This window comes from Lissotriton helveticus, chromosome 6 (genome assembly GCF_964261635.1).
Source record: "Lissotriton helveticus chromosome 6, aLisHel1.1, whole genome shotgun sequence".
In the NCBI taxonomy this organism is placed as follows: Eukaryota; Metazoa; Chordata; class Amphibia; order Caudata; family Salamandridae; genus Lissotriton; species Lissotriton helveticus.
The window spans coordinates 63,934,144-63,949,081 of NC_136067.1; the positions used below are offsets into that span (position 1 = coordinate 63,934,144).

At 42.9% G+C, this 14,938-nt stretch overlaps 1 protein-coding gene across 1 annotated transcript in view; it reads left to right on the forward strand.

Annotated features, from left to right (window-relative positions):
- The window catches only part of MDGA1 (MAM domain containing glycosylphosphatidylinositol anchor 1), a 1,234,846-nt gene that overhangs the window by 406,026 nt on the left and 813,882 nt on the right, over positions 1-14,938 (forward strand). The window contains exons 3-4 of the mRNA XM_078647369.1: positions 5,431-5,605; positions 11,730-11,926. Coding sequence (XP_078503495.1) covers positions 5,431-5,605; positions 11,730-11,926 — 372 coding nt within the window. The remainder of the gene's footprint in view (positions 1-5,430; positions 5,606-11,729; positions 11,927-14,938) is intronic.

Sequence of the window (14,938 nt, forward strand, 5' to 3'; positions counted from 1 at the left end):
ACAGATAATAGTCACAACAGGGTTCTAGGTTGGCTCATTATCAATGCCTCAAGCAATGATTTTTCTGATTGGCCGATGACATTGCGGTCCCTATCAGCGAATGTACCGGTTTATGTTAACATACGCGCTCTTCTACATAACCTACTACCATTTGCGTGGCCCCGTACTGATGTCCAAATGTGCGCGCCCTTTACTGTTCTTTGGGTGCTGTTGAGTGGAGTTAACGTTGTCTCTTGTTCTACTCAAGGCTTCCAGCTCTACACCCTCTACACCCCCTACTAGGACTGAGGTGTGCACTCAAAGAGGCTAAGCAGTGACATATATCACTCAGGCACCATTTCAGTAACCCGTTTGCTGCTTCTATCGGCCAACAGCCGTCGCGAGCACTACCTCGGTAGTGCTGCGCACGTCCGTTGGCCGACACGGCCCCACCCACTTAATGGAGCGTTCCGCACCGGCGCGGAATGTTCGAAGCAACAAACGGGTTAAACCACCCAACACTATCTCCAACACTGGTTTGATACGGATACAGGGTCTAAACCCAGACAGCACTCCGGCATGATGGAAAGAGTCATCGCGACCCTGAAGTTCTGCAGCACCAAACTTTCTGAGTATTTGGCAGACCAGGATGCTGTTTGCAGTAGTGCACTAGTTTGATGAACCTTATGGACAAGTAATGGATCTTTGGGTAAAGGTCTTTTATACGGGCAGCATATCCAGTCAACCTCTGAATTTCTCAACCTTGAATCCTAATTCTTCTCTAAGTTTCAGAGAGTTCACTACGGAATCACTTTACTTTAGAGTGATAGTCGCTTAAACTACGTTGCATGGTATAGAGACGGGTCTTATATTCGGAATCCATCAGTTTTCCAAGGATTGATGAGCAAGAAGGGATGTGGGTTAGCATCAGAGCACATCTTTGTCTAGACTCCTCCTGGTGTTTGAAGATGGGAATCCTTCCTGAACCCTTAGGCTCAGTGCGGAGGCAGGGTACCAAAACTGATCTGAACTCATCCCCGTTGACCGAAGCATCACCGCTAGGTTCCATGCTCTTTTCATAGGAAGAATGTAAGAAAATTCTTGCTGTTTCCATATAAAGAATTCAGCAGATGGGCTGTATGCACTGTTATACAGTCACGATTGGACTATACCAACTCTTAATATCTTTGATTTCCGGGTTATTTATTGTGTCAGACTCCAGTGCTTCGGAACCAGGCAGCTGCTCTGAGAACAGGCCCCTCCAGATTCAGGCGTGGTTGTCGGCTGCTGCTCCCTTACACTGGTGTCCAGTACAAGAACAGATCCTATTTGTGCCACATATCCCACTGCGCTGGTGAACCATAGACCTCTCTCACTATCATATATCTCTAAACTAGCAGGTTAGGATATTGCTTACAATTACCAAACGTTGTGAAACGTAACCAGCAGCCCCCTCTACAAGCCGGGTCAGATCATGCTGGGAACAGACTGATGGTCCCCTTAGGAGGACCTTCAGGAGATGGTAAATGACCACAATGGAGGCGTCCTGATTATATGGGACCATTTTGCCAACTTTGACGATATCAACCATATAATTCGACTCCACCATCTGGAATCCATTGCAATCGGAGGCTTCAAATTGTTTTATGGTTCTCTTCTATTTTTGCTTGGAAAAACACAAATGATCAAGTTGGGGGATTTTCATTCCTCGCCCAAATTCCTTCTCTGGGGAGTACCTCAGAGTTCCATAGTTTTTCACCTGATGTTTACCCTTTACCTGTGTCCGCCCAACTTTCTGCTGCAGATGTTTAATGGTAGTATATACTTCTATGCAGATGACACTCAATTCGTGAATAGGCATCATGATCCTGCCTCGGACCCCTTCCCCCAGCCCCAAAGGCAACTCAAAAATAGTAAAATGTATACATTCAAAATATTACCCATTCACAATAAACTGAGGAAAGCAGACTATACCTGATGGTCAGTGCCTGGGCGCTTGCCCTGAGCTAGTAGAAGCAGCTTAACATGTAAGCACCATGCTGGATTCACTACTAGCTCTAGAAAAAAACACATTGCAGCAGTTACCATAGCCTGTTTTTTCCATCTCAAAATGATATGCAGGATCTTTTCTTTCTTATCTTTTGCACATGGAGTTACATTTGCTAATGCTTACATTCGCTCTAGACTAGACTATGGAAAGTAAGTACACCTGGGCACCCAAAGAAAACAAATAGCCCCTTTCAAAGATTACAAAATGCTACTGTATTGAAATGTGTTTAATCTAAAGAATTTTAATCATGTTTCAGGCAACTTCAAAATCTACTCTGGCTCCCTATTAGCCAGATGATTCAGTTTAAATGTGCTTGCATGATTGATAAAGTACTCCATATAGGCAATCCAAAATGTCTTTTTGAAAAAATCTTGAAACACATTCCCACCTGATGATTTATGTCAACATGTAATAGATTCCAAGCAGATCTGTTGGTGACCCAATCCCCTTCCCACCCTGGAAGGAGAGTTACTCCAGTCCTGTGCCTCAGTGAGTCTCTGACCACCTCAAAGGTGGAAAGTCTTCCGAGGGAATTGTAGGAATGCTTACAAAAAAATCATGTGTTTGGTTTAAGTAAGGTCCAATGTAAACTATTTCTTCTAACACACATTTTCTACCCCATTGTGGAGATCTCTGGGGTCATAAATAGGCTTAAGCGTGCCAGGAATGTATTTGTGAATTCCTAGCAGACTTACCTGTGGTAAATTGTGTAATATACAGTGTTTAATTTGAGCCGGTTGATTTCCGGTGTTCAGCACTGGCACTTAATTGTCAGCACCCGCACTTATGACAGCTACCACGTGGTGGCGATATCTGTCTAATTTAGAGATGAGCAGAACAACAGTTTATTAATAATATAATTTATGTTAAAAATGACTGAGCTGCCTCACAAACCATTCTTATATCTCTGGGAGCCTGGAATAGTCTGAATTGTCCCTGGCGGTGAACAGCCTTTACAACGAAACTTTAACAACGCACTACCATTACGACGCAACTTTTACAACGCAAACCATTACAACGCATTGCGCTGGGGGGCGCTCTAGGATAGGGAATAGGTTTAATGTACTATCCAACACCTTCCCTACTATCCACGGGGACTGGAGTTGGAATAGTAAATTAAACTATTCACTATCCAGCGCCCAAAAGCACTATGCGATGTAAAGGTAGGCGTTGTAAAAGTATGCATTGTAACGTCATACATCCGTCTCTGGCAGAATTGGCAGGGTGAAGCGGTGGAGCAAGCTGCAGTGGCCTCCTAACGAGGAGGCTGTCACTTATTTGTTCTACAAATTAAGCACTGGTAATAAACTTACATTTACAACAAAATTAACCTTTGTGAATAGGTTCCAGCGATCACTTGGGGGACAAGGAAGGACTTTTTATCAAACAACACACCCACATTATAGATTTTGTGAATGGGGAGATGTCCAGTGACTGGATAGGATACAAGAAGTGAAAATGTGTGTTAACAGAGCCCATGATTTCTAGTTCCTTACCATTGAATCTAAGCCAGGGTTGTCTGCATCTATGGTGCATCATGGATGGGCTGTGAGGCATCTTGGTGAGTTTCCCAGAACCATCTTCTAGGTTGGAGAGAAACTGGGCCTCATCTGCATACATGAGGTAACCCGTCATGAGTTAAGTGAGAATGTTGTCAAGTGGTGCCAGGTTGGTGACAAGGCTTCGATGAATGCCCATTATTTAGGATGGCAAGCTCCACTCAACCTTTGACTGGTTAGACTGGGGTACCACACTGGATGTAGGTGCACCCTTCTGGGCTGTCGTAGACACGCCAGCTGTCAGATTAGCCCTCCAGCTCCATGCATCCAAGGTCTCGCTGTTACTCGGTCTTGGATAAGGAAATATGTCATTTGCATTCTGAGTATTAACAGCCTTTACACAGCGGCTCGAACCACGCTGTGCCGTAACAGCGTGGTCCGAACCACGAATGTGTCCTTACAACGCATTCCTTTACCACGCAAGTCGTTGCAATGACTTCCCTTGAGGAAAGAGTAATTGGATTTATTTTGGACTTTAAGTCTATAACTTTCCTTACGGTTGCAGAGACTGGAGTTGGAATAGTAAATTATACTATTCAACTCCAGGGCTCTCCCTAAAGCAAGTGGTTGTAACAACTTGCGTGAAAATGAAATGCATTGTAAAGACTCTTTTGCTGTTCGGACCGCGTTTTTAAGGCAGGCATGATTAATGCTGTGTGGTTCCGACATACAACCTACAAAACAGTTCTTGTGCTCAAGCTGTGCTGTTTTCAGTGACGATTCCTTTGGCAAAGGGATAGCCACAAGAAAATAACCACATTTTAGAAGCCAACTACAACTTGCTGTGTAGAAGCTAACAGCAATGCCTAAATTGTAAAAAAAAAAAAAACATTTAAGTGCTGGTACCCAAAACTATCAGAGGTTGCGCCCGCCCACTACTCCCTCTGGCGTCACTGCGCCACCCAGTGTCTGCCTGGATACAGTGCAAAGCCTTGGGTGCCCCCTACCCCTCCAGTTGTTGTTGGGATGGAGGTGGTGGACTCCAGGATGTCTGGGTGAAGTTGTCCTTTCACTGTTGCCTTTTTGATCTGAAAGAGTGTACACAAGCTCATGAAAAGCAGACTCTGCGGAATCTCACGCGCTAGCCCATGGTAGCCACCGCTGATCTTTGAAAGTGGTGGGTGGAACCCGAGCACATCTGCCCTTAGTGGAGTCTGGTGGAGAGGATGGGGTGAACAGAGCACTGTGCAAAAGCTGCAAGATGCTTAAAATTAAAACTTTGGGAGACACCAAACATCTCTTTTTAATACTTTTATAAAAGTCACTACTAGTATAGTATTTAAATATGATTTAAAAAGTGTATTGTCCTGTGGTTCAATGTCTCTTTGGCCACAAGAATACAGCATGAGCTTTAGGTAGAGGGCGTGGGACCGCCTTTCACCCAGAGGACACCTTTTCTATCCATAGGTGAAGAAAGGGTAGTATGGAATGAGTTGTAGCAGAAGGGCAAACACCTCCGGCTACAGCTTAGGCCTACCCAGGTGTATATGAGCTCAAAATGAGGGTCAAAGAAAGTTAAAAGCTTGAGGGGAGGAGAGTGAAATGCGATGGGGCTCCTTCAAAACATAATTTTTTTTGTTGCAGATTAGTTGATCTTCAGTATCTTTCTTGTCTATGTATCTTCCCTGTATGTCTCTACACTCCTTGATTGGTCCTCTCTTGTTCCATGAGTGACGTCACTCTTTTGCTTCTTTTCCCATCATGCATCTGAAGTTGGCAGCTTTCTTCACACCTCTCCTCGTTTGCTCTTTTCTTTTGATCCATCTTGGGACTCTTGCCTGGGACAGGGATGAGTTGCTTTCTTTGTGGTCGCTCACTCTCACTCTCTTTTCCCTTCTTCAGGTGAGATGGACGAAGACCGCTGGCAGCGCCTCCGACAAGTTCCAGGAGACGTCCATCTTCAACGAGACCCTTCGCATCGAGAAAATCCACCGGTTGCAGGGGGGTCGCTATTATTGTAAAGCAGAGAACGGGGTGGGGGTCCCCGCCATCAAGTCCATTCGAGTAGATGTGCAGTGTAAGTCATTTCAAAGCTGCCCTCATATTCCCACAGTTCTACTGTGTGTCAATGTCCCCCTCCACCAATCCAGGACTCTGCATTATCCTAGCTACCGCTTAGGGTCAAAAGGGCAACACAGATACTTCCCATTAATGGCACGTCCCCTTTAAGAGTCAGAATGCACTATTTAAAGTCCCTCCTTTCTAGTCAATGCCCGTTCTTCCAGAGATAGTTCCCTGTTCTGCGGTTTCATTTTGGGTGGCATGCAGCGCGTTTGTTGACCTGAGGTACTGAGGCCAATGATAATCAAGCCTTTGGTCCTGTCTACTGCAAGGGTAGCGGAAACCAGATTTTGGCCTAAAAAATTGTTACCAGGTGGCTCAAATTAGCAATATTGATTTTTGTTTGTTTCCAAATTGCTGCGGTGTTTCTGTAGCCATCGAGCACACACAGATGCCGCACAAATAAGCAGGGCGCTGGAAGGGAAATTGCTCTGCCAACCTATCATCGCACCATCCTTCATTTCTAGTTAGGCGGAACCTCAATGCTGAGCCATCCATCTGCTCACTTTGTCTCTTCCTGGTGCCAGGCTGGCACTGCCCCTTGTATGCTGCTCCAGGTAGTGTAGGAACAAGAGTTCTCTCTTACATGGAAGCCTGGATTCTTTGTATTAATGCCTTTTTGTCACACCCTGGTTAATATATATTCCTCTGAATGTGAACCCGCTCAGGGGGCGGCTTTAGGCTCATGGCGGCCCTGGGCAGGGAGCGTAGGTAGGGGGCCCTAGGCCGCCAAATACCTGCCAGGGGCCGCCACGCAAATATGTATCTAAGGATATATATCGGTGTGGCGGCCCCTGGGGTTTGGTGGCCCTGTGCAGGTGCACAACTTGCACATGCCTAAGGCCGGCCCTGACACGCTTATTTTCTCCTCTAAGGAGCAGCATGTTTTTTGTGTTGCACTTCCTGGATATCCCTTACTCTACCAATGCGTTCACCTTCAATGAACAAGGCGCAGCCTTTGGTAATTTTGTGTGGTCGAACGAAGGGCAGGCCAGTCCATCTCTCTCAAGTGAGGGCCCCTTTGGTCCTAGATGGTGGTTCAGACCTAGGTAATGCAGAGTGCTGGAGTCCCTTACACATATCTAACCTTTAGAACTATGGGGTCCATGGAGTGGCCGGGGGCTTTCCAATACTAACATCTACTCTTCCAATGGACTTGGTACATCTCTTTTCTGTGAGCCTGTTTCCAACTGATGACTAAGTGCAGGTAATGCTTACAAATGTGTCCAGGATGTACTGTTTCATAGTAATATAGCACATGTCCTGCTGTGCTGATCCAAGGGTTGAATGGGGTGTGGTACTTTCATAAGGATTCATAGAAGTAGACTGCACAGATTTGACCTGTTCTGCATGTAGGGGTACACATAGGCACTATCACAGAGTGAGGGTGGGGAGACCACAGGGGCAGTGTCCTCTGATTATAGCATCTCCTCCAAAAATTGTTAGATTTTCTATTACCACCGACCTCTAACTCAGGCACTCAATGCTTTACAAACACCACAATCACAGAAGTTTGAAAACCGTGGAAATCGTTTCCAAAAATACCACACAATTGTTTATATAAAGAAACAACTTTTTGTATATTTTATCCAGATGTAGAATCTTACAAAATTATATTGCTTTATAATTGTGTTTCAAATGTGGTGTCACAGCTAAACACACAATTGCGCATGGCGTGGTCTGTATACCTGGCCATTCACAGAACATAAGACTCATGAAGACTAAGTGTCTGCTTGGCCACTCAGAGAAGATGAGACTCATTGAGGCCAAATATTTTGACCATTCCTAGAAAACTAGATCCCTGAAAACCAAACGTATGCCTGACAACTCACAGAACACCAGACTCATGAAGGCCACATGTGTACTTGGCCATAGATAGAAGACACGACTCAAGGACGTCAAATGTGAATAGACTTTCTTCAGTTACTGTCCCACCTCCACCCCCCCTGCTCAGCTAGTGCTGTGAAGCATCCCTTAGTTTCACTTGCACTTTACAAATTTGCTAAATAGAATTTCTGATTATGAGTAAAGACCTTTAAATCCCATGGCCTAGCTAAAACTCGCACTGGAGAAGCCAATAGGTTAGGTCTTGGTAAGTGTGCATTGTTTGGTTTTTCTTTACTTGATTTTTCAATCAGGTGCAAAAACTGCAAACATGTAAAAAAATAAATATAGAAGGGGCCCAGTAGCCTGGAAACACCAGCCCTAGCCCTCAAGGGCACTCCTTCACACTCAACTGTGCACACGTGATCAAGCACAATGCAACAGCGCAAGAGAGCCAATCGATGAAGTGGGCTGACCTTTTCCCTATGTTGTGGTAGGAGGAAAAAAATGTGAATGACACTCAAGCAGACCAATCGGTGAAGAGGGCTCACCGAAAGCCCCTGCATGAATTTGTCTACCTATATATTTTTAATAAAAAGCAAAACAAGGAAGGCTATCTCAAGACTAGACCTAAAAATAGAGAGAGACTCATGAATATGACATGGGGTTTGTTTACAGCTACGGTTCTGTGCCTAGCAGAACTGGCTTTTACTTAGAGAGCACTTTGGGAAATACAACCATGCCACCCCCTCCCACTTGTTCTCTTTCATTTTCTATGTATTGAAAGTTTGGGAGGAGTAGGGAGGTGGGGGAGGGGAGCAATATTAAAGAGAGACATGAAAAGAAAAACACAAAAAAGTAGGCAGGGGCGCCATCAGTCTTTAGAAAAAAGTGCTTAAACCCACTTGCGCGTGCTAAAGGCGGAGCTGGCCCAAGATTGTTGTGCGGTCTCCTGAACTCCCGCTGTGCAATGCTGATGAGAGGACACAGCAACACAGCCCCCCAGGGTTTCTCACTGCTACTTACTGACAGCTTTTTCAGAGCTCTCTTTATGAGGTTCACTGACCTCCTGCCCTAAAGAATTCTAAGCAAGTTTAAAAAAAACTCTGCTCTTGCTTTCAATTTATTTGTTACTTTGAACAATTCTTTCTTTAAACTTTACACTGTTCATCAGAAGAAGTAAAAGCACGTTTACACAACCTTTTAGATAACCATGCAGCCCTGAAATGAATCTGCCCCATGTGTTTAAAGGGCTGTGTACATTTCTTTTGAGAAAATGCAACAATTTAATGCCTTTTGAGGCAGATTTATAAGTAATTTCTTAGAAAAACTAATTCATAGAATAGTAATACTGAGCAATTTCTTCACCTTCAGTGTTTAACTGAATTTTTTTTAGATGACTGGCATTTACCATTTGGTGTAAATCAAGCCATAGCATGTGCTTTTCTTTTTTAAGATGGTATTTTACAGGCTTTTAAAAAATATAATTCATTTTAAACTTTTTCTATAGGATATTAACATGTTTCCTTTGTCTTCTGATGTTTCTAATGCACAACACGTGCCAGCCTCCAGACTAGGGTCTCTGCAAATTTTAGGGAGCCATGGGCATCACCCTTACAAACTAGCATCTCCAGCCTGTAGTCTGTGGTATCTGGGCTTGTAGAGTGCATTGGGCACCGAGGTGCAGTCGGTGGTCTTTGGGGCTGGTTGGGTGCCATGGGTCCACCCCCCTACAAACTATGGTCTCTAAAGCTGGTATGTGCCAGGAGCACCCGCCTGCAGCTCGTGGTGTCTGGGAGCGCAGTGTGGGCGCCAGGCTGCTTGGGTGCCAAGGACACTGATCTGCAATATCTTGGGCTGGTAGGGTGCTGGGGCTGCCAGTCCAGTAGGAACCACCCTTATTCACAGTATCCATGCAGCCATATATCATCACAAGTTGTACAACTTTGGAAATGATGTGGTCTGTAGGATTGTGCCCGGATCTTTTCATGATATGAACATCTTACATGGGCGGATAAAGAAAAACATGAAAGAGTTAGGAAAAAGGGGGCTTCAGCCCGGAAAGAGGTCCTCCTCTCATCCCCTCTAATTCTGGGTCCAGACACATGGTCAAAGTGAGGATAAAACCAAGACTATGCACACAAGCATTCATGCAAGGAAGCTGTCATCGACAATGATTCTTGAAAAGACCCGTAAACTTGACAGATAAGTCTCACTTCCTGTGGCATTTTAAAACCATGTCAGCTGATCAAGTTCTCCTTCCTTTAAACTGGTCATTCTTGAGACGATGGGGGTCATCCATAAAGGGATGACACCTTCTGATTCCTGTTGTTGTTATCTTATTTGTGGAGCTCACCATCACACTTGCGAGTGTATCCTGGGTACCACTTGTCAACCAACATCTCTCCTTCACCATATGGCAATCTCTAGTTAATGAACACAATGCACTCTATGAGCTTCAGGCCAGACTAAAATACATGCCTGGGAAACTTATCTCAGCTTTATTAGCTCACTGTGGCATAAGGAGCTCACGGTAATGTGCTGAAGAAGCTTGGAAGCACATCAATATTTGGCTGCTCTACAATGATTCCATTAGTTTACAGAGGCATTTTTAAGGATCTTAGCGCCATCCCCTGCAGACGGACAGTGTTGGTCCAGCACCACTGGATACAGCGATGAGTAATAAGTCTAAGCGGCTAACACCAGCACCAAGCTTCCTCCATGTTGGAGGCCTCAATCGACAGCTGCCTAACGACCAGAATGGACCGCAACTGGGAGCGCATTATTGGAAAGTGGTGCAATCTTGATCCACAAAAGAGGGTCAGTAGGGGCCCTGGGAAGACTCTGGTACTCATTCGTCTAGAAAACAATAGGGCTTGGTTTAGTATCAATTCATTGTCTTCCAGGTAGTGCTAATCGTATTGACAAGTACTCCCAAGTGAGCACTATTGATGGAGTGTTTCTTTCACATCTTACATTCTGGGATATTGCCTAATTATTGGGTTCTAGCCAAACCTTGCTCGTTGGTTGAGTATTAGTAAGTCTTGCTGAAAGAAGTCCTTAAACATCTTCTTCCCAATCGATTTTCACTTGATCAAAAAAGTGTAATTTTCATCCTTCCGTAAGACTCTGGTTGGAAGCTCCTGAAGCTTGACTATTGACGTCTGCACGTCGACTGACACCGGTGGAGGTCGGTTAGTCAGTGAGACTCCCAGAACCCTTAGAGAAGTGACAAATAATGAAAACCGGTGTAAGGCAAAGCTCCAACAAACCACAAGTTCTATATCAACACGACCCACAAAATCAAAGTGGAATCTTTGCAGCCTCTCATGTCCATTTGCTTGTGCTTCTGTAACAGAGACAGTAAGAATACACTAATGTCTGTCACTCAAATATGAAAACATAGAAATAAACATATATTTCCCATTTTCCCTTCAGGAAATTCCTGTGTGGAGGTAACAATGTATTTGTATAAAATAGGCGGTATTTCTCAAAGTTGTTATTACCACCTCCCTGGTGGTATTTCTATGCGAGTCTGTCATGATGTTATTTCTGTGTTCTTCCTCCCTGTTGTTGTTTCAGTGTTTGTTGTGTTCATGCTATACTCCTATTGCTCTAGCTTCATGATATTCCTACTCAACATTCTTCCATTGATGCACTTCCAGCCATAATCCCATGTTCTTTCTCTTGGCTATTTTTATTCCTGCATTACTATCTCAAGTTCTAATATTCATGCTATTAATCCCACTTATTATTTCCACGTAAGTGGCCGTATTAATGCTATTCCTCTTCCCACCCAACTGTTGGTCCTCCTTCTTTGTTGTCGATTGTGATTCCAAGGGTATCTTGCCCAGCTATGACTTTGTTTGGCTTCATCCAGGCAGCAAATTTTATATTTTCCCTTCATAATGCATGTTAATGCTTATTAAGGAAGCTTGGACCATCGCCATGTAGACTTCTTCCAGAAAATCATGGAAGGTAACTGATCCTCTTAATTTTGTAAGTGATTTCATCCAAGGTTCCACGTGACGCATCCAGCATGTGGTCTGGCCATTGCTTCTTTCATTGCTCTTATCCATAATTTTGGCTGTGAGTGTATTGCCTCCTGCTTCTACCCTCCTGTCCACTCGCATTTCCCGTTCCCGACTCCTCCCAAGCCATGCTCCTCCTTTCCTGTCCTCTGCCCCGTGTCTAACCAGGCTATCTATCCAGTCACCAGACGTTCCTTAACTGCAACTGCGGGCCCTCCATTGCAGATCTAGACGAGCCCATTCTTACAATCCACCAAACCATCAGCGACGTGCGAGGGAGCTTCTATCAAGAGAAGACAGTCTTCCTGCGCTGCACGGTCAACTCCAACCCGCCGGCTCGCTTTATCTGGAAACGGGGCGCTGAGACCCTCTCTCACAACCAGGACAATGGCGTGGACATTTATGAACCACTATACACCCAGGTGAGACGCCACAATATTATCTCTTCTGACTAATATTTCATCAGTCTGTATTGGGCTTAATATATAAGCACCGATGCTGTACACTGTCACTCCCGGTGTCAAGCTGCCAATGACCATAATTAGGGAATGAGCAAATTTGCAATAATTTCTCCCCGCAAACTTGTTGAAATATTTATAATTTTCACCAATTTGCTGACATTTTATGATTGTTGTGAAGCTATATTTTTTTGAAAAAGAAACCTGCAAAATTAGGTTTTACTTTAGAAAATCGCTGAAACAACATATAGGTAGTGGGAGAATCCTCTTGCGAAAATGATATGCTGAAATATTTTTCCGCAACATGCTTTTGCAGAAGATATTTGTTAACTGGCGAATGTTGGTGAAGTCAACATGCTTTGTAAAGCTTGTCAACTCAACAAACTTTCACAGGCCATATTTCGATTTTGCACAATGCATTGATTACAAGTCTGCACAGAAGGATAGGTAGACACCCAGGGAATGGGATAGGTCTGTGTGGAATGCATTCTCGAGGCGTGCTTCTACTCAGTGCTATTTCCTGCATTTTTCACCTCAAGTACAAATTACATTATATGCAGGACTGTGTGAAAATCACAAATTTCGACGTTTGCCAACTTCACCTGAATTAAAAAATATATATATATAAAAACATATTAAAAAAGTACATATTATTTAATTATAAAATATGTATTAGTCTATTTTGAATTAAAAATAGTTACGTTATAAATAATTTATAATTAAATATTGAATATGTACTATTTTTATATATTTATTTATATTTTTAACTATTTTAAATAATTTACTTTATTTTTTCATTATTTTCTATGACTGTGCATCTCAAAGTTTTTAGACCCACAAACTACTTTTTAGCATGACGAACATTCGCGACCCACCTAGCTGAAATGGACATGAAGCAGGCGATTTTTTCATGTAACTAAAACATCAGGTGGTAGCGCACTGTCATTTACAGACAGTACATTTTCTATTGAACTGGCTACTAAAATTTGTACAGACATTCAGTTTACTGATAAAACTGCATAAAACTACATTGCACACAAATTATAATGTGTGGAAATCAGGTTTCATTAAATATTTATCATTTGCATGTCATCAAGAAAAGTGTCTTGATTTGTTTGATCCTATGAAAATCATTGTTTCCATCACCCTTCAAAATTACAAAAGAAAGTTCTTCATTTTTTGCCTTCCGCACTGCTGAATATGTACAGTTCATTTACAGGTATTTACATTTTGTTGTATGTTACAAAACTACTCTCTGTAGCCCAGCAAGATTTTTACATAATTCACTTTTCTTTTTTCCTTTACTTTCTCTGACTGCAAAGTGAGAGGAGTTTGTAAACTCCATTCTCCATTTAAAACAAAATAAGCAGCAATTTGTCCGTAAACATGCCCTGATGTTTGACCTTTGTCACTGAAGCACAGCAAATGTGATAAGATAAATACAACATTTAAAGGCATCCTTATTTATGGACATTCACAACCCACCAAAGATCTGCTTGTTGACCCTCCAATGTGTCACGCACCACAGTTTTGGAAAAAATGTCCTATGGGGTTTTATTTTTAGGTCCATTCATCATTTTTTATGGGAGGGTGTTTAAGTGCAAGTGGTTGGCAATGTGTAGTGCTTGACTTACTACAGAAGTGTAAGTTATTCCCAAAGTGCTGTTAGTGAATACACAAAAGTATTTTGTACCATTGTGTAATTAGAAGTGATCTGTGCTACAACTGTTGGATAGTCATTGTGGTGAATCAGGGTTGAAACCATGCTCAACTATAACATGCTCTGGAGATGCCGATGCTAGTTACCCTAGAATGCTCCAAAAATGATTATGTGAATTTACCTATTATTACCCCGTTCGTATAGTATTCAAAGCCCTTTATTTCTACATGCACTAGAAACATGAACTGATATACCTATATACATACATATATATATATGTAGCCCCAAGAAATTCCCTCCCGGGTCATTTTGACCTATATCCGCCAACATGGGGATCTTAGAAAGATCATATACAAGAATTGGAATATTGTACAAAGTGACCCAGTCATTGGTCACAAAGTGAGCAAAAAGCCCTTGCTGACTTTCTGTAAATCTCCTTCCATGTCAAAGTCCTTAGTTAGTAACACCATTGAGCCAAAACTTTCTAATACTTGGCTAACAATCAAAAGGGGCTTTAAGACCTGTCCTCAATGTAAAGCCTGCCGTTACGGCAGCAACAGGACACATTACAAAAGCCCCTTTCGACAGGAACCTATGGCTATCACCAAGTGGCTAACCTGCAAAACGGAATATGCTATCTATGTGTTGGAGTGTCCGTGTGGGCTACAATATGTGGGCAGCACTAATCTGCCCGCTCACAAACGGATACTCCAACACATACGTGCAATTTCGGGACACGACCAAAATTATCCGGTTGCCAGGCATTTTAAAGCGAAACATCTGGGCATTCCTGATCAGCTCCAATACTTTGTCATAGACACAGTAGAGGCATCAAGGAGGGGAGGTGACCGTGAGGCCAAACTCCGTCTCCTTGAGACAAGATATATACTGGAGCTTAACACAAAGAATCCAAATGGATTAAATGACAGGGAAGACCTATACACTTGCATCTAGGGTCCTCAGGAATGCATTTTAAATCTGTCCGGATAATTTAAATAAATAACTGATTTCAATGAATTTTCTCTTTTCTTATGTAAAAGTGAGATAAGCGGTGACTCTTTTTGATAAAATATCTGTAATTTTTAGACATTTTTTGTAAATATCAGGAATTCGTTTTGTTTTATATAGATTTGCACTTTATACTAGTTTTGGCACATCACTTTATATGCTTTTTATATGGCTAACAGACAGTTTGTTGTGGCAGGCCCACTTGGGCTTCATTTGTTTAACTATGATGCATATGGTCAACAAGATCAATATGGTTTAAAGTGTGCAGAATTACGCTCTTTTTTCCGTCTAATATGATGGTTCTAACT